At 51.4% G+C, this 23,849-nt stretch overlaps 1 protein-coding gene across 3 annotated transcripts in view; it reads left to right on the forward strand.

The window, feature by feature from the left end:
* Nucleotides 1–5,560: 5,560 nt before the first annotated feature.
* MAPKAPK3 (MAPK activated protein kinase 3) overlaps nucleotides 5,561–23,849 on the forward strand; it is a 109,997-nt gene continuing 91,708 nt past the window's right edge. For all 3 annotated transcript variants that reach the window (XM_063113686.1, XM_063113687.1, XM_063113685.1), the window contains exons 1-2: nucleotides 5,561–5,656; nucleotides 5,908–6,187. In XM_063113686.1, coding sequence (XP_062969756.1) covers nucleotides 5,960–6,187 — 228 coding nt within the window. In that variant the 5' untranslated portion in view covers nucleotides 5,561–5,656; nucleotides 5,908–5,959. The remainder of the gene's footprint in view (nucleotides 5,657–5,907; nucleotides 6,188–23,849) is intronic.

Below are 23,849 nucleotides of genomic sequence, written 5' to 3' on the forward strand. Positions count from 1 at the left end.
ATCTTTTGTATTGTTTTTTGGGTTTCCATTTCATTAAGTTCTGTCCTGATCTTAATGATTTCTTTCTGTCTGCTAACTTTGGGTTTTGATTGTTCTTGTTTTTCTAGCTCTTTAAGGTGAAGTGTTAGGTCGTTCACTTGCCATCTTTCCATTCTTCTGAGGTGAGCATTTAATGCAATAAATTTCCCCCTTAGTACTCCTTTTGCAGTATCCCACAGATTTTGGTATGATGTATCATTATTTTCATTAGTTTCAATAAATTTTTTGATTTCCTGCTTGATTTCTTCTTGGACCCATATGTCATTAAGTAGAATGCTGTTTAATTTCCATGCGTTTGTATAGTTTCCAGAATTTCATTTGTTATTGATTTCTAATTTTAATCCATTGTGGTCTGAGAAAATATGTGGGATAATTCCAATTTTTTTGAATTTGTTGAGACTTGATTTGTGACCTAATATGTGATCTATCCTGGAGAGTGATCCATGTGCTGATGAGAAGAATGAATATTCTGAGGTTGTTGGATGGAATGTTCTGTAGATATCTGCCAAGTCCAATTGGTCTAGAGTATTCTTTAGATCTTGTGTTTCTCTGCTGATTCTTTTCCTAGATGATCTGTCCAATATTGACAGTGGGGTGTTCAGTTCCCCTGCTATTATGCTATTAGTGTCTATTTCCTTCTTTGTTTCTAACAGAGTTTGTTTTATAAATCTGGCTGCTCCAACATTGGGTGTGTATATATTTATGATTGTTATGTGTTCTTGATGGATCAATACTTTTATGATTACATAGTGTCCCTCATTGTCTCTTTTTATGGTTTTTAGTTTAAAGTCTATTTTATCAGGTAAAAGAATAGCTACTCCAGCTCGTTTTTCTTTTCTGTTTGCATGGTAAATCTTTTTCCATCCTTTCACTCTTAGTCTATGTGGGTCTTTATGGGTGAGGTGGGTCTCTTGAAGGCAGCATATAGTTGGGTCCTCCTTTTTAATCCAGTCAGCCAGTCTGTGTCTTTTGATTGGGGAATTTAAGTCTTTTACATTAAGACTTGTTATTGAAAAGTGTTGATTTATTCCTAGCATTTTATTGATTATTGTTTGGTTGTCTTAGGTGTCTTTTATTCCTTTCTTTCTGATTTACTGTTTGTTTTCTGTATTTGTTGGTTCCTTGGGTTGTAGATAGCCTTTTTGTTTGTTTTCTCTTCATGAATGCCATTTTTATTAGACTAGTGGGTTTTGATTTTTCTTGGGTTTTTATAGCAGTGGTAGTTATTTTCCAGGTACCAAACCCAGTACTCCCTTGAGGATTTCTTGTAAGGGTGGTCGTGTGGTGGTGAACTCCCACAGTTTTTGTTTGTCTGAGAAATATACTATTTGCCCTTCATTTTGGAAGGATAGCCTTGCTGGGTAGAGTATTCTTGGCTGGCAATCTTTGTCTTTTAGTGTTTTGAATATATCATCCCATTCCTTTCTGGTTTTTAGGGTTTGTGATGAAAAGTCTGATGTTAGTCTGATTGGGGCTCCCTTATAGATGATTTGACACTTCTCTCTTACAGCTTTTAAGATTCTCTCTTTGTCTTTTAGTTTTGCCAATTTGACTATAACATGTCTTGGAGAAGACCTTTTTGGGTTGAATACATTTGGGGATCTTTGAGCTTCCTAGATCTGAAGATCTGTGATTTTTCCTATACCTGGGAAGTTTTCTGCCACTATTTTGTTGAATATGTTTTCAATGCAATCTCCTTTTTCCTCCCCTTGTGGAATACCCATGACTTGGATATTTGAGCACTTAAGGTTGTCTGATATCTCTCTCAGATTTTCTTCAGTGCCTTTGATTCTTTTTTCTGCCTGTGTTATTTCAAACAGCCCATCTTCAAGTTCAGAGGTTCTCTCTTCAACTTCTGCAAGCCTACTGGTTAAACTCTCCATTGTGTTTTTTATTTCACTGAATAAATTCTTCAGTTCGGCAAGTTCTGCTACATTCTTTTTCAGGGCATTGATTTCCTTGTACATTTCTTCTTTCAGGTTCTGTGTACTTTTTCTCATTTCATCATGATGTTTAGCTGAGTTTTCTTGTATCTCATTCAGTTTCCTTAGAATTATCACTTGAAATTCCTTGTCAGACATTTCAAGGGCTTCTTGCTCTGTAGGATCTAGAGCTTGAGAGTTATTACTCTTTGGTGGTGTACTTTCTTGATTTTTCATATTTCTGGTATCTTTTCTTTGATGTTTATTCATTGTGGCAGGGGGTTTCACAGTCCACAGGTTTGACACTATTGTCTGAGTAAGATGTTGCTGTGGTTGCCAATTTGGTATGGCTACCTCAGTGACTGCTCAGTTGGCCACTAGTGCCTTGTGTGTGTGGTTGCCTCGGGTCTTGGGCCTCTCCGGGGAGCCACCTCTCTGGTCATTTTGGACTTGGCTGGGCTGCTGGTTCACGGGGTGGTACCGCAGGGTGTGTGGTCTCTGCCGAGCTTCCACCTCCCCTGCTGGACGTCTCCTTGTTCTGCGCACACTGGGCCAGGCTTCTGGGATATGTGGAGGCACTGCAGAGCATGTGGTCTCTGCGGAGCTTCCCCTTCCCCTGCTGGATGTCTCCCTGCTCTGTGCGTGCTGGGCCCGGCTTGGGATGGAGCCGGGTGGCAGTGGTGAAGCCTACCTGCTGGATTGCATGGCGGCGATCCCCCCACAGGGTGTGTGGTCTCTATGGAGATTTTGCCTCCCCTGCTGGACGTCTCTCTGCTCCGTATGCACTGGGCTGGGCTGCTGGATAGTGCGGTGGTGGTGTGGTCTCTGTGGAGCTTCTGCCTCCCCCGCTGGATGTCTCCTGCTGCAGATATTCTTTTAATTCTCTTGTGCTGGTTCTCGTCCTCCAAGTGTTGACGAGGGTGAGGAGCAACTGGAACTCTCACATGTGAAACTGACCTACAAATGTCGCCTGGCCAGCCTCACCTGCAAGCAGCGCAACCGTGTTTCATTTTCAAATTCAAACAATGGCGGCCAGTCAAATGTAGTTTCCAAGGCTGGGAGGTCCAAAGTGCATCTGGTGGTGGCGACAGTTATCCAGGGGTCTCACATTGCAAGATGGTGGAAGCAGAGAGAGCAGAGAGAGCAGAGAGAGTGTGAGTAAAAATTTTAATAAAAAAGAGATGAGCTTAAAAATACAATTATAAAAGTTTTATTTATTTTATCCTTTTGGTGCTGGAAGGTTCAGGGATCCAAACCCTGATGTTGGTGACCTTGGTGTTATAAGGCTGTGCTCTAACCAATTGAGTTAACTGGCCAGCTCCTCAATTATAAAATTTTTAGAGTAATTATAATCTAATTCCGTTTTTAAGAAAGAAGACATCTTCACAGATCATGTACTGAGATGCCCTTGGCTGGGATAAGGAGCCAGCCTCCACCCTCAGCTGCTTAGCCCTCTGCTTACGTGTAAGACTCTGCTCATCCAGCATGAGACTGTGCTCAGCCTCAGGTTCACTGGGCCCAAACCAGTTGCCTCCGGAGGGCAGAACCTTCTCCAGCCTCACAGCAGTAGGAGCTTCCAGATTGCAGGGCTTCTCCAAAGCCCTGAGATCTTAGATCAGATTCTCAGGTGGGGCTCAGAGATATCAATCCTGGCTCCAGGGGAGCATAAAGGGGTTTGAGTATGTGTGTGCACATGTGCGTGTGTATCTGTGCACAGGTGCGTTGTATGCATGTGTATCTATGCTTGTACATGCCCACGTGTGAACATGTCTCTGTGTGTGTGCACATATGTGAGTGCATGTGTGTATTCGTGAGTGTGTTTGCACATATGGATGTGTGTGGGGAGGCAGAGAGGACCATGAGATGAGGTCACAGTTTGAGGATAAGAGCCAGCCCTGAAGTTGTGCTTTGGGGTCGGTATGGGGGCTCAGTCAGAGCTGCTGACCTTGGCAGGTTGCTTGACCTCTCTGGGCTCGTCTGTCCTGTATGCCTGTAGTGTGGTCTCAAAGGGATGGGTACTCCCTCCTCCCATCTCGGGGAGGTCATGGGTGCTCAGGAAGAGCAACTTCTCAGCATCTGGTTTGCAAAAAGAGTTCAGTTTGGTTGGCTGAGGCTGTCATTTGGGGGCCCCTGTTTCACTGAACACTACTAGCTTGAAGGTTGCCTGGAGGAGACAGGGCCAGAGCTCCCAAACCCCCTTTCCCCTCTCAACACCTGTGCGCAGTAGGTACCCACGAATAGTTGAGCACCTCTTCACTCAATCACTCCCTCATAAAACCGTCATCAGGGGAGGCAGTCGCAGGGAGAAGAGGGCACAAGTTCCTGCTTTCCAGGAGCTGCTGCTCTGACGACTCTGAGCCTGAATCCCAAGCATTTTGTTGGGGCGGGCGTTGGAGGGAAGGCGCTCAAGAGGGCTCAATTCCGAAGAAGCCGGGGAGTAGGATGCCTCAGAGATGGGTGGGACCGAGGTCACGGTGCCTGCAGTACTGAAGATGGCCTGTAGGTGGCAGCAGAGGCCAGCGCAGAGTCCCTGTCCCTAGTCGCACCGTCCCAAGTGGGTGAGTCACCTAGCTCGGGTCCCTCAGCTTCCGGGGTGAGGGTGGGGAGGGAGATGTGTGGGAATAGTGCAGATTTGTCCCAGGAGACAGGCACAGCCACACTCCCTGCGGCTCTAGACAAGTTATTTCCTGTCTGGGGGCCTCAGTTTCCTCATCTGTAAAATGAGAATTAACAACTTGTGCTGGGAAAATTGGTTCAAAATATGTAAGGACGTCGAAGACGGGCTCAGAATGAAGTAGAGACCTAAATGTGGAAAGGGAAACCTCAGAGCTAATAGAGAGTATGTCACTGGGGTGGGAGGAGAAAACTTTTTATTTATTTATTTATTTTTTAAAGATGACCGGTAAGGGGATCTTAACCTTTGGCTTGGTGTTATCAGCACCACACTCTCCCGAGTGAGCCACGGGCCGGCCCGGCGAAAACTTTTTAAACACGACCCCAAAAGCTCAGTCCATAAAGTGAAATGTTGATGGATCTGACCAAATGGAAACTCAGGATTTCTGGCCCAAGGACGCTGTATACCAGGGGGGAAAATGAGCCAAGGATAGAAGTAGGAATGCACAGAAGGGGAGTCGCCAGTGCCAGAGAGACGCCCAGAGCCACCAGGGACTAGAGGGTTGTGAATCAAACAACGAGGTGCCACATCCCTCCGCAGGTTGGCAAAAAAATAAGAAACTGAGTAAACTGATGGTTGGCCACCATTAGGGAAGTCAGAAGCCTAGCAAGCCGCCTGGCAGCGTGCAAACACCCAACTCGAGAAGAGACTTCAAGAGAAATAAAACGTCCTGCGCTGTCACTTTCCAGGTCTCGGGTAAAATACAGGGCTTCCACAGCACTGAACTGCTAGTGCAGAGGTCTCCCCGGGAGCCAGGGAGATTACCGCCTCCTCAGGAAGCCACGCCCCCTACTTTGACTCTGGCGGGCTCCGCCCCTCCCAGCCTGGGCCCTCCTGGCCCTTTAAGACTGACCTAGCAGGGCCCCAAATCGGGATGACGCGCGGAGGGTGTAGTGTGGGGTCACGTGGGCTGCGGGCGGCGCAACTCTCGGCCCTGGGCTCTCGGCGGCCGCCCGCTCCAGCGATCAACTCCGCTGCCCCTCGCCGGCACCTCCACCTCCTCCAGGTGCACTGCCACCAGGTATACCTTCCCTGAGCTCCCTCTGCGGCCGGCTCCTGGGAACTCGCGGCCACTCGGCGTCCGGCCCCTTCACCTCTTGACACGTGCCGGGGCGGGACCACCACCCCCTACTGCGCGTCAGTACTCTCAGGCCGTGCGCTCCGCATTCCTAGCTTGACCCCGGTCCCCGCAGCCCAGCCTGGCTCGGGGGCTTCGAGGCTGTGGTGTGTTGGAAGAGTGTGCATGGGACTCACTCTTACCCTTTCCCCCAGGTACCGCTGGACACACCAGGCTGGGGTCGCCTCTGAGCGCCCCGCGGGGGCCATGGATGGTGAAACAGCAGAGGAGCAGGCGGACCCTGCGCCCCCACCAGGTGCACTCATTGGACCCGGCGGCTTTGGTGGTGCTTCAGCCCTCAGAGGGTGGCGGGAACCCAAGAAGTACGCGGTGACTGATGATTACCAGTTGTCTAAGAAGGTGCTGGGCCTGGGTGTGAATGGCAAAGTACTGGAGTGCTTCCATCGGCGCACAGGACAGAAGTGTGCCCTGAAGGTCAGTGACCCCTCACTCTGGCCTGGGGTGACCTGGAGGGCCCAACAACAGAGGCCTGTGGGTTCAGGGCCCCTGCTCAACTTCCTATGCTAAGCATCATGTTTCATCCTCATACTCTCCTGTAAGGTCAGGTTCATGATCCTCCCTGCTTTACAGATGGGGAAACTGAGGCTTAGTCTAGGTAAGCTCAGGGTGTCTTAGTGAGCAAGGGGTGGAGTCAGTATGGGTAGAGCTGCTGTACCCGGAAGCAGGAAAGGAGCGGCTCCTGACTCTGGTTCTCGCTGGGCCTGTGTGTTCAGGCCCGAGAGAGGCTCTTGCTCGAGCAGCTTGGCTGCTGCTTGCATGAGAAGCTTCTACTGGGGTGGGTCTGAGTTTCCAAACTCTGCCAGAGGCTAAGCCCATACCAAAGCTCAGAGTGGGGCTGCTTCTTCCCTGTGGCCCCTGCCTGCCTGGGCTGGGGTGATGTGAGTCTCCCAGGGCTGATAGGTGGGCAAGGCTGATGCCTATCATGCCTGTGGGCAGGAAGCTGCTGATGGGCTCCTGAGAAAAGGGGCTCCTGAGAAAAGGGGCTCACTGGCCCCATGTTGAAAGGGGCAGAACCTGCTCCATGCCTGACCCACCCTGGTTCCTGGGCAGAGGGTGGGCCAGCCAACTAGCCATATCACACTACAGGCTCCCTGGAGGCCTGGCCCACTGATACAGGTGTGGGGGTGGGGGGCATGGGTTATGAGGATGGTGATCTAGCCACCTGGTTCTGACTGAAGGCACACAGTTCTGGGCCCAGGACTCCACTCCATACCCAGAATCCCTTGAGTCTGTCATCTCTGGGAACTTTACTCATCTGCAGCTTGTGCCAGTGGCTACCTGGGCAGGTAGAGCATGGCAGGGAGAGTGGCTCCTGGAGGTTAGAAGCACCACAAAGAATCTTCCCATTTTACAAAATTGCAATTATGAGTGCAGAGTCCAGCAGATGTGACTCTAATCTCTGCCCTGTATTTGCCAGCTACGTGACCTTGGACAATATCCTGGAGTCTTGAAGCCAGGTTTCTGCTCATGTTCAGGGGCAAAGATAAGGGCTTGTTGTGAGCTTGAAATGAGATTATGCGTGTAGAGTACTTGGCACTGCACTTGGTACAGGCCTAGAGAGCTATAGGACTTACTTAGGGCACAAGATCTGTAAGTGTCTGAGCAGGAACCTGGTTCCATCTCTCTGTGTCTTTCCAGGGGCACTAGGATAGAAGAGGTTGTCTTCCCAGGGTGGCCTTGGAGGGGACTATGAGGGTGGGTCTGGGAGAGGACCAAGGCTGGGCTGGTGGGGCTAGGAATGGGGTGAGGGGGGATGGGATTCTCTGAGTCTTTCAGGGAAAGATGGCTCATCTGAGAGCAGATTGGGATAAGGGGATTCTGCTTTCATCCTCTCCCTGGGCACCATTTAGCTTTCCATCTATGCTAGGGTTGGGGACATTCTGGGTGGGCGAGGGGCTGATTGAGGCCAGAGAACTGCTTCTTCATACCAAGGCTTTGGCCCTGTGAGCCAGTACTGAGCTCTGACCAGCCCTTATACTATCCAGATGCTGTGAGCAAGGCAGGGATGGATGGGGTGGGAGGTCAGAGTTTCTGGGCCCAGCAGCACCAGCTTTAAGCAGGGCTGGACCTAACCCCTTTTCCATAGGTGCTGTGTCTGACAAGTCACATGGGAGAACTTCTGACTGCAATAACTTCCACAGCACTTCCTCTTGAATAGAAGGCCTCAGTGTTCTCCCTATTCTGGACTGGAAACTAGGGCAGGCCTGAAGTAGGTTTCCTTCTGTACCCCTTTAGACTTTATGGGTGAGCATGGCTGGGGCTACTGGCTTGGGACATTTAAAACCTGGCCCTAAAGTGATTCTCAAGGGGAATATGGATTAGATGTAGCCCCAACCCCTGCACCTTCCTGTTCTTGCCATTCCCCTCTCCCCCCACCCTCTCCAGTCCCCAAACCTAGAAGTCCCTACCCAGCTAGGCAGGCCCTCACCACCTCCCATGATGGGGCTATCATGACCTCTGGCACAGTCATGGTACCTGTACTGTGAGTGGTAGTTGTAGCCATGAGAAAGGAGGTGGCATCTCTACTTATAGCTTCTACTCTCTGCCCAGGAGGGCCAGGACCTGTGGGCCTCAGTGAATGGGCAGACCTGGGACCAAGCCTCAGCCAGCTCATGAATGGGTTCCAGCCCTCTTCTGTCTCTGCCTACTCTTCTCCCAAGCTTCCCCAGATCAGCCTCGGTGAAGTCATGGGCTATTTGTCTTTCTGCCTCCCCAGGGATATACCCCAGGTCACCAGGCTGGCCTGTCCTTATCTGTAGCCTGAATTTGTTCAGGCTGTCTCTACCTTGTTCCATCCATCTCTGTCCATCTCTCTCCCTTCCCGTCCTCTTGGTCCTATTGCCCCAAATGGCAGATAGTGCTCACGAGGAAGCCTGGAATGCAGCAGGCACTCATAAAACAGGAAGAGCTGTGGTTGCTGTTCCTGTAGCTGTTGGTGTTCTGTGCCTTAGAAGAGGAGGCCCCTCCTTCCTGGGGAGCTGGGCCTCTTCTCCTTCCAGCCTTTGGCCACCTGCTTGGTCCATCTTGGCCTTGCTCACACTCAGCAACTCCCTCCCAAGGCCAGCTTCTACTGCTAGTACAGCCATTCTCCTGTCCATTCCACCCCAAGCACTCAAGCACTCAGGGACCAGAGGACTGCCTGCCTCAGGGGAGGGCATATGAGGGCGGGCAGTCATCCAGTTCCTGCTCCTCCTGCCCCTGCCAACCTCTTGCTTATGCCCCCTCCCAGGCTTGACTGGTTAATTGGTACCCCTTGGCTTTACCTCTAACTGGGCATAGCCCTGCAGATTTGTCACCTATCAGTCACCCCACCACATTCAAGACCCAGCCCCTCAAACCTTATCACATACATGAAAATTGGGACTCAGAGTGAGTGCCCAGAAGTCACATGGCTTGATTGGGAGGTGGGGTAGGGGGTGTTGCACCAGAGGCCAGAATTTCCTTCCCTTCTGACTTTCTGCCTAGCCCACTTGTGGTCATTGGCCTCCTGGCAGTTAGACATGACCACGGCACTTAGTACCTCCAAATAAAAGCAATAAAAGGCCTTGAGGAGACATAGTCTGCACGTGGGAGGAGAGGTAGGGTCTTCTTTCCTGTCACTGTGGGTTTCTTGTCCCTTTCCCTCTGACCACTGGAGCATGTTGGAATTCCCTCTGGGCTCCCAATGCCCTCCTCTTCCCTTCTTAGTTAAGGAGAGGAGTGGTGGGGTGACGGATCCAGATGTCTAGGAGACCCCTGCAGAGTCCTCTGGGCTGACTTTCTGCAGCAAGCATCCTCCTTCTGATCCCCAGGATCTGGAGAGATTGCTGGGACTGTCTTGCCTGGGACAATTCCCTTCTCCTTGGTGCCAGATGGCTGCTGTGAGGCAGGCTGCTCTGCGGTCTCTGTGGGATCTCAGTGATGCCCCAAAACCCAACACAGGAGAGGGAACATTTCTCTTGACAGATGGGAAACTAAGCTCTGGAGACCAGGAGGAGATCTCTCCTGAGGTCACAGGGATTTGAGGACTTAACTGTATACATTCTGAACCTCTAAGTATGGTATTTATGGCCTCTGCAGTCCAGCCCATCTGTCTTTCCTACCCTGGATGACATCTTTCTCCAGCACTGGAAAATCCCTTCCCATCTGTCAAGATTCAGCCCTAATGCCCCCTCTTCCAGGAAGCTGCCCAGAGTCCCTGGCTTTGGTGCAATAGAACCTTCTTTCGCCCCTAAATCCATAGTAACCCCCTTTGACTCAAAGTTCCCTTGAGCCTGGAGGCTGGCATACATTAGGGGCTTATAAATGCTTATTAAAAAATAACCATGATCTGGCCTCTCTGAGCTCTGAAAGGAGAACCAGGAGCTGGACTTTTTCTAGGTTTCTCCTCCATGAAAGACAGGTTCACTGACTGTATTCTCAGAGATAAACCACAGAGAAATGCTATTTCTCCTGTGGTAAGTCCTGGAATTCACAAATCATCTAACAGTTTTGCTGCTCCCAGACAGAACCTGTGGGGACTGCCTGGGGAGAAAGGAAATGCCCAACAATGAGGGATATTTCTGCCCTCTGCCTGCTGTCTAGGCTGCAGCTCTGAGAAGTAGACAGAGGGGCTGTCTCCAACCGGGATACTAAGAGGAAGATAAAATGTGAGTGGGATGCAGAGACTGGGGGCAATGGACCAGAGCCCAGTACCCTGGATGCCTCACCAGGCAGAGGAGGGATGGTGCCCATTGCTCCATAGGCAGGGCTGGCCTGTCGGGGCTGGCACTACCAGGCTGGATTTGAGGCCGGGTGGGGCTGCCAGACAGGCCAGGCCCTTCCTCACTTGGCAGCAGCCACACCTTCATCTACCATCTCCAGACTGGTCAGATCAGCCTCTGCAGGGCCACTTGTTACTGAGTCAACAAATCAAGAGGTATGTGGAGGGGCTGGTGGTCCTGTACAATGGGAATCCCTGGAAATGGTTTCACTGCTCCCAAGGTTCTCCCTGGGCTGCTCCTCACTGGATGGAAAGAATCTGAGGAGCTCTCTGAACAGCCAGGAGTGGGTAATTGCTCTTTAAACAAGGATCCTGGGGAGGACCTACGGATCCTATGGGAGGATCCTACGAAATGCAAACAGGGGAATTTTAGGCAGGGGTTGATTGTTTTGAGATGCTTTATAACATGCCTGTCTGGCCTTGCTCACAGCTTTTAAAACTGCACTCCCAGCCTACTTTCAGGATTCCTTCTGCTGGGGCTTCCAGGATCTTTTTCTCATCCCATCTAGGTACTGATGCCTGCTCTCCAGGCTTGAGGTCTTAGTTCTGTGGATTCTAATACTCCCATAAATGGCTAACAGTTTTCCAGAGCATTCTGCCTGGAAGGTCCTGTCCCTAATGCACAACATGTGTTATCTTACATAACTCCTATCTTTCCTATTTTATGAATGAGGACACTGAGGTTCAGACAGGTCAACAACTTGCCCCAGGTACACAGCTGGTGGGTGGCAGGGCTGGGACATGAGCCTAGGCACTTCAATGCCAGAGTCTTAGCATCTAAGTCATCCCACACCTCATGCATGTCTGTGGGGACGGGAGGGTCTCTGAGACTTGACCCTTGGGATGATGCTAGCATTGTCCATGGCTCCACTGGGAGCCCTGGCAGACCCAGCTGGGCCCGAGTGATGCTGCCAATGTTTGCCTACATCTTCCCAGTTCTCCTCAGTGTATGGAATTCTATGCCTGTGAGTGGACAGGTGGTAGTCCCATGAGGAGAGCACACAAGGACCATGATGGCTGCTGGGCCACCTCAGAAAGGTTGTGTGGCTTGTCCCAGGCCTAGTTAGTCTCAACAAGCCCAGCCCAACAGAGTCCAAAGCACCACAGACAGGAAGTCAGGCTGGTGAGTGGATGAAATGAGACTTTATCTAGGCTGGGCCAGCCGGGGGAGTCTTATTGGAAGAGGTTGCCCACTTTAATCCAGACCTCTGGTCTGAGAAGGATGTGGACAACAGGGGAGGGCACAGGGTGTGTGTGACAGCATGCCTGGTTTAGACACTCAGCACCTGATGTGGAGTACCACACTCACAGACCTGTGTCCTGGCAGGGTGTGGCTAATCTCAGTGGGGCTGGTGTCAAGGTTCTGACAAAACCTGAGAAGCGGTGGAGGGACTGAAGGGCTTTGTGGAGGAGACATTTGTGTAGGGCCTTGAAGGGTAGAGTACCTTTGCCAGGGGTGCTGCAAGGGTTTTTGGGTCATCTGGGCTGTTGTTCAGGCTATGCAGAAGAGGCCTGGTCTCCACGACAACAGGGGTCTCTATTATATCTCTTCTGAGTTTTGCACGTGAGAAAGTGGTTTTCCTGTTTGGATCTTTCATCATCACGGACGTCACCATGGGAGATCCCTGGGTGGGGGCAGGGTTGGATCTTGTTCTGCAGCCCCTAGCCTCCTTTGGTCCCAGACTCGTAGCTAGCTGCTGTGTGTCCAAGGGTGATGGCCACTAGGCAAGAGCTGAGGACAGTAGTCATCCCTAGGTGAGGAGGGCATTCCAAGCCTACCTGTGCCATAAGAGTGTGCACCAAGCACTTCCTGGAGAGGTAATTCTGTGGCTCTCAGGGCAGTGAGACTACAGTTCCTGTCAGTGCCAGCATTTTCCTAGGAAAACATTACTTCTGCTGCCCTCGCTCCATCTATTTGAGATCTTGTGTGGCCCCAGATGAGAGGCCACCTGGGGTTGAGAAAGGAGCAGGGCTCAGCTCCTTCCTGCCACTTTCTCCCCAAGTGACCTTGGACAAAGGCAGTTTCAGAATCTTTTGCATCTTTATGGTGCAATTGAACCCTGGATTTGAATATGTGGTAGGGAGCAGGATTCAGTCTTGGTAGCTGTAACTGTCCCTGTGTTCATGCATTGAGACAACACAGACCAGCAGATACTCTCAGAGGGTGGGGCTCTCATTTGGGGTGGCCTGAGTGCATTTTTCAGTGGCACACTACTGGCCTTTATAAGGACTCACTTGGGTTCGCACCCCACCTGAGGAAGCCAGCTGCTGGTGGGGCAGGAAAGAATGGTGTGAAGGGAGCTCTGGGTCCTGGGCTCCTCCCCATGCTTCTGCCCTTTTGGAACTAAGTGGATTAGGCTGTGTGCAATTGTGATTAAAATCCTGCTGTGTGGGAACTGCGGAGGCTTTGCTTAGAGCAGGAATACAAGATGCCTGTTTGGGGAATGAGGAGCCTCAGGAGGCCTTTCAGCACTGAACAGGCCAGAGACACTGAGAATATTGATTTTATTTTTTATGTGAGTTTGGTATTAGGGTTGCCTTTTTCTTTACACTAGGGCTTTGTCCTTGCTGTGTTCTCTTCATGACACTGTCTTTCTGTCTCTGTCCCCTCGTCCTTCTCATCTCTGCTTTCCTGCCTGTTTTTCCTGCTGTCGCTTAGTCCCTCCTCTCTCAGGCCTTGCTACTCTGCCTGTCTTATGTGTTTCAGGCTTGGCTGTGCCTCTTCTCTACAGCCAACAGGTTGAGGGCAGGAGAAGGATAGAGTAAGGCCAGGTCAGGTGCTGGGGACTCATCCTAGTTAGCCTGAAACTCCCTCCCCAGGGGAAGGTGGGGATAGGACAGGCACGAGGAGTGCCTATCTGTATTCATGCCACTCACAGTGTCCCCTCCTGCTGCCAGCCTTGACTAGGTGCTGGCAGCCTTGGTGGTCAGATCAGTGGAGTCAGGCACATTTGGGTCAAGCTGTAACCTGAGGCGTCCCCCGTGGAGTATGGGAAGTCAACTTCAGCTGCAGTCTCTGCTCTTGGGTCTCCTTTCATGGCCCAATGTTCTGAGACTTTTGCTTGGGACAATGGCATGGGACCAGGCACATTATGACCCCAAGAATTCCTTGGTCACAGTCAGGGAGAGAAGGGACTGGGGTCTGACCTGAGTTGGAGCCTCAGAACCAGCAAGAGGAGCCTGAGGGAGGGTCTGGTAGTGCTCAAGATATGAGGTGCAACCTGCTTCCATTTTATGGAGGGCAAAACTGAGTGTGAGCTGCCCCTGCACTAGCTGGGATGAGCACTGAAGACTCTCTAGCCTGTACCCTGCACCTTCTCCCTCACCCCAGTAAGCTCAGAGGCTATTTTCAGGGATGTGTGGGGCCAGGGCTGTGATCTGCCACACCCATTGCCCCATTGCTAAGGGTCCAGCCTCCAGAAGGGACCCATAGCTTGCTCCGCAGATGCTCCCTCAACATAAACAGCCCCCCTTCCCAGGGTGTGGCAGAGGGACTGGCAGGTGCTCTCCATGCTCTCTGGTGAGCAGCAGCAAAGGGGGTGGGGGATGGAAATGAGAGCACCCACTTGCTGAGCACTTCCTACATGCTAAACACAGTCCCAGCAGTGTCACTGCCATGTCATGGATGCAGAGGTTCAGAAAGACGGAGTAAATGACCCAGGATCACATAGCAGGGACATGCCCAGGCTGGGCTGGAACCCAGGCCTGGATGGCAGCCAAGTCCTGGCTTTCAGCCATCCCTCCCTGTATGTTGGCTCAGCCGGGGATCAGGAGCCACAGTGAGCCCATCTGTAAAATGAAAGGCTGGGTGCTCTGCTTGGCAAGGGCCTCTTTTCTGGATGTGAAGACACTTTAAGTGGGCAGTAGCCATGGGCAGTATGAGGGAAGCAGGCAGTTGGGAGGGTCACCTTGTTCCCTGGTAGGACTGCTCTTGCAAGTAGACAGGCAGCATGGAGACTGGCCAGAGGGTGCCCAGGATGCCTCTCCCAAGCTAGTCAGCAAGAGGTGTTGCCAGGGAAATAGTCAGCTGTGGTGATGCCACCGGCATTGTCTGTATTCTGCTAGGGACAGGAGCTCTGGGGTTGTGAGTCAGGTTTGAGGACCCCTCTCCACAGTACTCTATGACCCAGTTATATGCTTTTTTTTTTTTTTTTTTTTTTTTGTCTTTTTCGTGACCGGCACTCAGCCAGTGAGTGCACCGGCCAGTCCCATATAGGATCTGAACCCGCGGCGGGAGCGTCGCCGCGCTCCCAGCGCCACACTCTCCCAAGTGCGCCACGGGCTCGGCCCCCCAGTTATATGCTTGAGTGAGTCTGAGCCAGTACCAGGGTAGGTCCTTACCCTAGGAAGGCCTAGGAGAGTGGAGATGAGTCACGGCAGCCCATTCCCATGGAAGGGATGTTCCTCAGCACTGCCAGGTCACCACCCTGGTCCCCCAGAGGGCGGGGCTATTCCTCATGGCTATGGCTCCATGGTGTGATCAGAGACTAGGAAAGTCTTCCAGGAACCTGCTGGGTGTTGGGGTCCTGGGAGCCCTTTGACTGAACAGGAGCTGGAGGGAAAGAGGGGCTGGGGGCTAGGGGAAGCTGGAAGCCTGGACAGCCAGTGCCCCTGCTGCCCCTGGAGGAGCTGAGTAGAGCGATGGCTGCCTGTGCTCACCCAGGCCTGTGTGGGGAGCTGCAGGGACATGGATGAAGCCAAGGGAAGAGGGAGAGATACTGAACAGATAGGACACAGGCTTCTGGAAGGGCAGAAGTGGGAGGCAGGGTCAGAAGTTTCCCTAGGTCTCTGTGCCATGCCTTTGGGGATGATCCAATCCATCTCCCCCACCCCCACTTCTTATTTCTATGTCATCTCTGTGACATCTCCTCCAGGGAAGAGAGCAGCTGTCATTCTTCTGAGAGCTAGAAGATGTTGGGTCTCCTCTCTCCAGAGCTGGCCTGAAGCATGGCCTACTGGATGCCTCAGCAGGGGTCACCTGGGCATGGCTTCACTTGTCCTGGTCACCCCTTGCTCACAGAAAGTGGCCACTGCCCTCTGTAACCCTGTGCTGGCTAGGTGGGCATTATTGCAACACAATTGGCCAGTTGGGGGCACATATTCCATGGCAAGGGTGGGGTCTTTTCATGAGGAAGGACCACTGAAAGGACGTTATTTCTGAGATTGGAACAAAACACTTGTGTTTGCTAAAATTTTCCAGTCTTATGATAAAAAACATTCTATTTTTACACTGTTTAGAAGAAACAGAACCAGGGTAATGTTTCACAAATAATGTAGCTGATTTTGACAGAAAAATCCTTTTTTCCTCTGAGAAGTTAATGGAGGATAATAGAAACTGGATCTTCTGAGTAAGTACTCTGGGGCTCATAAGGGGTCAATATGGTCTCAGGAAGTCCCCTACAGGAAGGCTCTGGGTGGAATGATGGAATGTGGCCCCTGCCAGGGGCAGAGTGGCTTCTGATTCTGCCACTTTACTGTGTAACCTCTGGGATGTGGGAGGAGGCCATAGCTCTCTCTGGGCCTCTTTCCCCACCTATGAAACAGGTGCCATGTGTGGGGAGAGTGCGTACTCATTTTACAGATGGGGAACTGGGGCTCAGGAAGGTTGAGGGACTGGCCCAGAGTCACACACTTTGCAGAAGGGAACATTGCTCAAAAGGATGCATGGAGGAATCAAGGGGTTTAAATGTGTTTGCCGCCTGGGAGAGTGGGGGCTGCCACAGAGAAGTGGGGATGTGTCGCCTCCTCCAGTTGATCAAAGCTGACAGCTCGGTTAGTTCCTTGGCTTGGGTCCCCAGCTCTCATCCTTGTTCCCCACTCCCCAGGGTCCCTCCCCTGAGATCAGCCACCCTCTCCCCAACCTGGAGAATCTGTACTGAGCCTTGCCTAGCAAAACTTAGAGATTAATGATTCTTGGTCCACCTTTGAAAAGCCCAGTCTGGACTTGCCCTTTGGAGGATCTGAGACCATTTCCTGTGAACTGCTGGATTGGAGGGGGTCTACCTCCTCTGGGTCCCAGAGGCTGCACCTGTATTTTCTTGAGTTCTGGAAAACAGGGAGGGAAAAGTGTGAGGCCACCTCCAAGCAAGACCCAGGGAAATCCTGAAGCCAGGAGTCCTTAAGCAAACCTGGAAACCCATTTCCACCCGTGATGCAGTAGCCTCTCAACATACTCAATATGCGCTTGTCACTGTGTTAATCTGCATTCTGTGTGTGTTCTCATTCTATCCTCATGACCACCTGGGAACATGAGTACTGTCACTGTCCCCACTTTCCAGATTACACCAGAGAGGTTCAGAGAGGTTGAATGGCCTGCCCAAAGCCATAGGTGGGTGGGGGATGGAACTGGCCTCTGTGTCCAGGTCTGTCTGACCTGGAGCCCTGTGGCAACAGCTGTCCTGCAGTGTGTGGTCCCTGGCCTGGGACAATGGGACCTTCTGGCCTGCCCCAACTAGCTCTCATGTTCCCACTGTCCTACCCCCTCCCTGCTCAGCTCTCTCTTTCTGGAAGCATCCCTCCCACCCCCTCCACCTTCCCCAGACCTGACATTTCTGCCTTTGTTTCCAGGTTGTCTGGGGCTGGGGAGAATCAGACAAACTGAGCCCATCAAAATTCAGCAAATTGAAGTAGACTGATGTACCTGAGGCTTGACAGTTTCAAAATGTGTGTTGGCTCTCCTGTCAGCAGAGTTTCCTGGGAAGACGCTCAGCTTCTCCCTCCGCTTCCAGGACTCTGTTGGGAAGAGGTCAGGGAGATTCCCAGCATGTCAGCTGCCCCCCTACCCTATCAGCCTAGGCCTAGAAGGAGAGTAGTTGTTTGGGGGCCTTCCTTGCTCCTGGGTTCCCTCGAAGGGGCTGGCCTTCCCCTTCTTGCCTGCTCTGCCAGGTTCTGGCTCTGGAAAGAGAGGAGAAGGGAAGAGAAGGAGCCAGGCCCAGTTTCCCTGGACCTACATCCTCATCAAGTGCTCCAATTGGCAGTAGACTCCAAAAACGTGAGGACAGAGTGCCTATGGCAGCATTTTTAGCCCCAGCTCCAGGCTTGGCTCCCAGGCAAGGCCAGTAAATGTTGGCAAGAGCTAGGAAGGAATCTGTAAATGGGTAGGCCTTCCTGCGTATGAGGGTTGAATCCTGGTTCCCAAAGAACTCCCAGACTTGGAGGTAGCCATGTACGAACATGTGACCTGGAGAAGCCACAAAACCTCCCTGAGCCCCAGTGTCCTCCATTGAAAGTGGTGGAAAACAATGCAGTCATGGAAGGGCAAGGACTAATGGGTGTAATGTGCCGGGTACAGGGCAGGGGCTCCTTGAACATAACGCCATTTTTGTGATAGCCACTAAGCTGCAGAGCCTGGTTTAGACCCAGTGGTATGGGGCTGAGCTCCAGGGAGGAGCAGCCGGGCCTTCTCGTTGTGTTTTCCCCAGGCTGGCGTTGTGGGGACGAGTGCCCACTCCAAGCCTTGCGGCTGTGTGGAAAGGGGGCGAAGCAGCTGTCTGCGTGATCCCGGCTCCCTGGAAGATGACAGGTATAAGTTCAAGTCTTGGATCTCACTATCCAGCTGTGTGACTTTGAGAGTGATAGTTTCCCCACAGGTACAAGGGTGCTGCTGGTTCTTCCCAGGATATGGTGAGCACTGTATGAGTTGGTGTCAGCACAGGCACTGGCTGAGCACCAGGGACAGAGGGGTGCTGACACTGGTCTGACCCCATCATTCCCTGAGCAGCCAGCTGGGGCCTGGGCATTTGGGTCAGTGGTATCATGTGAGCCAACCTCCCTGGAACTGAGCCTCTGAGGAGGAGAGGTAAATGGACAGGGTGAGATGGAGGATAAGATGTGGTCAGAACTTAATGAAGCAAAGTCTGATCTGGCGTGAGGCCAGCTAATCCATAGCTGCAAAATTGGTTCCATTAGCTCCCTTAATGAGCTACAAAAGCTGGGAAAATGAGTGTGTGAGAGAATAATGGCACATGTCTGAGGCTCTAATTTGAAACTGTGGCTAAAAACTTAGATTTGACACTACTGCCAGCTCTCCAAATAGCACTGATGCCCTTGGGAAGAGAGAGGGGAAGGGTGGTGGTGGGGGGTGGGCAGGGTTCCAGCTTTCTAAGGACATGCTGAGGCCTTGAAGGAAATTCCTGCTTCTGAACCCTGAACTTGGGGTCAGTCCCATCCCTGATGTCTGTCCCCAGAGCAGAGGCCGAGGCTGTGGCCCATCTCTCAGTGGACAAAGCAGCCAGCAAGGGTCACACTGGCTGGCCAGAGCCAAATGTGTTAATAACCCACATGGGTGCCAGCAGCACAAGGCAGGGGTGGTCTTTACAAATGGCTGTGAAATGAATCCTGTTATTCCAGGGGTGTCTCTTATAAAATGAGAGATGTGTCTCCATGGGAAAGAAATATCCCAAATAACCATAGAACTGGGAGCCAGAAGAGATCTTAGAGATGGCTGAGTTGAAACTTCTTGTCAAGAAGAGAGTAAGGAGGAACAAAGTGCTTTCTTTTGTCCAGAGCCTCTCTCTGTAGAGAACAGTGGAAACTCACAATGAAAAAATAAGAATCGAAACTTTCCTATAAGGTTCTGTTTGGTTTTGCTGCCTGAGTGTTTGGTGTTGAGCACGTGCACTGTGGTTTAATCAGCATTGAATCAATGGCCTGCCCTTGCTTGAGGGTGAGATGAATCCCCTGAGGTGGGAGAGAAGGTGTTGGGCGGACATACCAGTCCTTGTCGCTTCTCTCCTCTCTGTCCTCTGTCACGGAACAAAGCTGGAATCCCAAGAAAGTAAAGGGCCTGGTAACATTATCTCAGCACTCCTGGCGGCCGCACCAGGCAATATAGTGCCATGTGCTGGCCTCAGTCTTTATGGGCAAATCTGTATTATATATGTTCATTTGAATCTTGCTGTACTTTTTGCAAAATTGCTGTTGAAGGTGTTGCCAGAATGTTTTACTTTTCCCTCATATAAGGTTTGATGCTAAATCCCTAAAGAATTTGATCATGGGAAAAGTTAGTGTCTGTGTCTTCATGGGATGATGAGAGCAGCAGAGCCTACCTACTTCCCTTCTTTGCCAAGATTTCCAGGAAGCTCAGAATTAAAATTTGTCCTCATGTACAGTTAAGAACGTAAATGGGTTTCTGGTGCATTTTATCTTTTTCTTCATTCCAAGGAGAATCTGATGTTTTTGTTCTATTTGGCTTCTATCATGCTGTAGAATTGTAAAATGCCTGAATCCTGTTGTCGATAAGCAGGGCCTGTGGAAATAATGCGACTTGGAGTGCCTCATGGGGTAGTGAGAGGAACTAGATCCCTGGCCTCCAGGAGGTTCCCTTTGCTGTAGGGCTGATGTCTTTCAGGTTGTGGGTTTTTGTGAAATCCAGAACTTCAGCTTTTTAATTTGTTACTGCCTCATTGATGGAAGAGATTAAAAGTCAGCTCTCTTTCCCCCCGGAAAGAGTGGGTGTTCCGGCAGAGGCCACAGAGCAGGTTGGCCAGGACTGTAGGTTAACTTGCCAGGGCTGTGGAGGTTGGGGTTTTATTTGGGGGGTGCTGGGGGAAGCTGCTTATCCAGACTGGTGGCCTTGATGCCTCCTGTGTGTGAGAGACAGATGAAGATACCGTGAACTCTTTTACTTTAGAAGAGCGCAGCTCTGGGGTGAGATAGATGGAGACACTGGTTGTATGGGTGAGCATGTGGACCTGGGTAGGTGGCCCTTCCTGGGCTGGGGGGTGGCTGGAGATGGGTGTTGGGGGCTGGTTCCTAAGGCTGTATCTTTACAGAGTTGCTGAAAATATACCAGCTCTCTTTGATGCTCTAGGAAGACAGAGTGCTTTTCCAGCTCTGGGCAATGCGAGGTGTGTTGGGCTCTGTAGTGGAGATGGGGCCTCGGTGGGAGAAGGATCAGAGCTTGGTCACCTTCCTGAGCAAGGCTGTCACAGGTTGAATTGTGGCAGCAAGACCCCCAGTCTTTCTTGGACACCTCTCTGGGGCTAGTTTTCTGCTAGGCACTTCAGTGAAATAGAAAATATTGGATGAATAAATAGGCAGATGGATGTAGCCCACTCTCTAGGAGTTCAAAGTCAACATCACAGAGGGGGAAACACATGCATGTCCATAGGCAGACACCCAACCCCATCCCCCACCCTATACTACCTAAACACCCATGCAAGCACCCATGCATGCACACACTCATGTCCCTGTGCACATAGATGCCACCCCCTAACTCTCCCCATACCCCTACATATGTACACACCCACGCACTCATGCACACATTTATTTTAAAACAAGTTTCCCAAGTCTTGTGCAAGCTGTGGCTTTGGCCGATGCCTCTCCAACTTGGAGCCAACCGCTCCTCTCATCTCTCCTCAGGGAGGGGTTGTCTGGATGGTCTCTCAAAAGTCCTGTCCTCCCTCTCTAGCCTTGCCATGCTGCCTGCAGCTGGAGGCCCCAGGGCAATGACTTCATTCTCCTAAGCCTTTCTTTCCTCAATCTGTAAATCAGGCTAATGGTCCCCACCCTGCTTGCCTCACAGGGTGGCACCAAGCATTCCCATGAGATAAGAGACAGCAGAGTGTTTTGTAAACTGCAAATTGTTTTCCAAACAGGCAAATGCTGCTGTTGTTTTCCCAGCTCTGGAGCCGGAGAATTTCTCCACCCACACTTAAGCTCTGTCCTTGGGTGGGAAAGGACATGGCATGGAGGTGGCGAGGGGGCCTGGCCTGTTCTGAGGCCCCCATTCCACCTGGCGATGCTGGAGGGGCACGGGCAAGTGTCTGTATAGGGAATGGGCCCCTCTGCTTTCAACTTGTTCTGGGGTTCACTGGCTGGTGTGGTTGGTAGGGGTCTCGGCCATCTGGCTGCTGGCTCTGGGAGCAGGTGAGAGAATTTGGCCACGGAGGATGAGGGGAGAAGGGAGAGGTGGAAACCACTGCATCAAAGCCTGAGGACAGAGCTTTGTCATTTGTTCAAGGAAATGTCATCTCAAATTTGATGCTTATTGAGCGTCAGAAGTGGGGGCCATACCTCAAGTATAACCAGGAGCTCCCGTCCTTAGGAGAAAGCCAGGGTTCCACCTCACAGGTGTGTGTGTGTGTGTGTGTGTTTGTGTGTGTGTGTGTGTGTTTGTGTGTGTGTGTGTGTGTGGTGTGTGTGTGTGTGTGTGTGTGTGTATGTGTGTGCGCATGTGCCTATTGGGCACTAGCTGGAGCTGTGGAGCTGCCCAGGTACCATCACAGGCCCTTCAGCTTTGGTGGACCCTTGGGGAGCTCAGGGGACATAGGATGGGAGTGAAGAAAGATGGGGATCTGTTGGATTGTCAGAAGCTCCCCCCCATCTTCTTGTCTTCCCAGCTACGACTGGGGACCAAGACACCATTGTCCATTCCAGGTAGCCCCCAGTGGGCTTAGGTGTGTGGACATGGAGTCCATGGAGACCTAGAGGCTGCTCCATGGGGACAGTGATGTGGGAGTGAAACTACAGTAAATACATTGCAAGAAACTCCTGTCCAGAGGTTCCCCTTGTTACTCCTTCCTCCTCCTGACCCCATCTAGGCCAAGCCCTGCAGCTTAACAATGGGGAAACAGAAGCCCAGAGAGGAAATGGGACTGGCCCAAGGAGTTGAACCTGGACCTCCTGTCTCTTGGCCCTGTGCTCATTCCCTTGCCTGTGAAGATGAAGCTCTTGCTTGGGGACACCTTTTATGATAGTGTGGAGTCATGTTCCTGTGTGAATGAAGCCAACTTCATTCAATGTAGCAACGCCTTGTGGATTGGAACAGTCATAGTAGGCTCCCTGGAAGAGGAAGTAAAGTCTGGTTCACCTGAGAGGGTAGGTGAGGTACAGGCTGCCCTTGGGCAGCAGCAAGCAAGTTTGGCTATGTTGTCATGTCTCCCACTTGCTGAGCCTCTTTGGGGCCTCAATTTCATCTTATCTTGTCCTCATGACGGTTTGAGAATGTTTCTTCTCATTCTCACTTTACAGATCTGTTCGGTAAATCTGCAGATATTATCTGAGCCAGTGCTCTGTGCCAGGCTCTGTGCCCCAGTACTGGGACCCAGAGGTGACCAGGCAGACTGGCCATGCCCTGTGGGCCTGCAGTGTGATGAGGGAGGCAGTGCAGTGCCTGCCTGGCTGGGGGAACAGCCGTGTGATCTGGGACCAGCTACTTCCCCTCTTTGTGCCTCAATTTCTCATCTAAAAAATGGTGATAATAAAGTTCTTTCCTCCTAATATTTATAAAGTGCTCCAGACAGAGCCAAGCACATTGAAATTGCAATATCTGTAAGTGTGTGTTTATTTAAAGAGTTGTCAGAGGAACAAGCTAATTGCAGGTTGTGAGCAAGTGCTGCTCAGGAGGTAGAAAGGGCTATGACGTGAGAGCTTTCTGGGGAGCTCGGAGTGTTTTCTGTCTTGTTGGGGGTATGTGTCCCAGGGATGTATACAGTTGTCACAACTCATTGAATTGGACCTTTGAGACCTGTACATTTTACTGTAGGTAAATTGTACCCCAGTAAGCAAAGCATATATATAAGGAATGAAAAATAAAGGGTGAAGAAAGAGGGACTCTTGAGGTCCTTTCTAGACAAAGTGGTCAGGGAGGGCTTCTGAGAGGAGGTGACATTGATGGGAGTCCTGGAGGAGGAGAAGTCTCTGGGTATGGGGAAGAAAGATGAGGAGAGGCTCTAGGAGCTTTGAGGCTATGTTCAGGGTCAACCCAAAGAGTCAGGAGTGACAGCTCAGGGGATTTCTTGGCAGTTGGCCCTGGGTCGGCTCAGGTCCAGGGCTCTGGCCCCTGTGATCTCCCCTGCAGAGAAGCCAATAGGGACATTTATTGTTTCATAGGGGGACAGCCCTCTCCCTGCCCCATGCCTATTCTCAGGGCCTTGGCACTTGAAGGACTATTTTAATCCATGTGGGAAATGGATTCCTAAATACGGACTGAGGCAGGAAGCATTGAGAGGCTCCAACTCAGGGCAGCTCCACTTGCTCCTCCACCTCAGCAGAGCACAGGGTGCAGGCCCAGGCTGTGAGGCTCTCTGGCTCCTCCTTGGCCATCCACCTCCCTGCACTTCTCCCTCCTGTACCTTCTGTCTCCCTCCAACCCCATGCCCATCCTCCCATCCTTTATTTGCTCAAAAGCCCAATGTTTCCTGCCAGTCCCCAGCCAGGGACCCCCAGGTTAACCTAATCTGCCTCTGCCCTCAAGCTGCTCCCATCCTGGTAGGAGGAACAGAGGCAAAAACATTGGGAGAGGTGCTGGGAGGATTTTCCAGAGAGAGAAACTGGGCCCAGTTTTCTCAAAAAGAAGGAGTTGACCCAACAGAGAAGGAGATGGGGCAAGAA

This window comes from Cynocephalus volans, chromosome 11, assembly GCF_027409185.1.
Source record: "Cynocephalus volans isolate mCynVol1 chromosome 11, mCynVol1.pri, whole genome shotgun sequence".
In the NCBI taxonomy this organism is placed as follows: domain Eukaryota; kingdom Metazoa; phylum Chordata; class Mammalia; order Dermoptera; family Cynocephalidae; genus Cynocephalus; species Cynocephalus volans.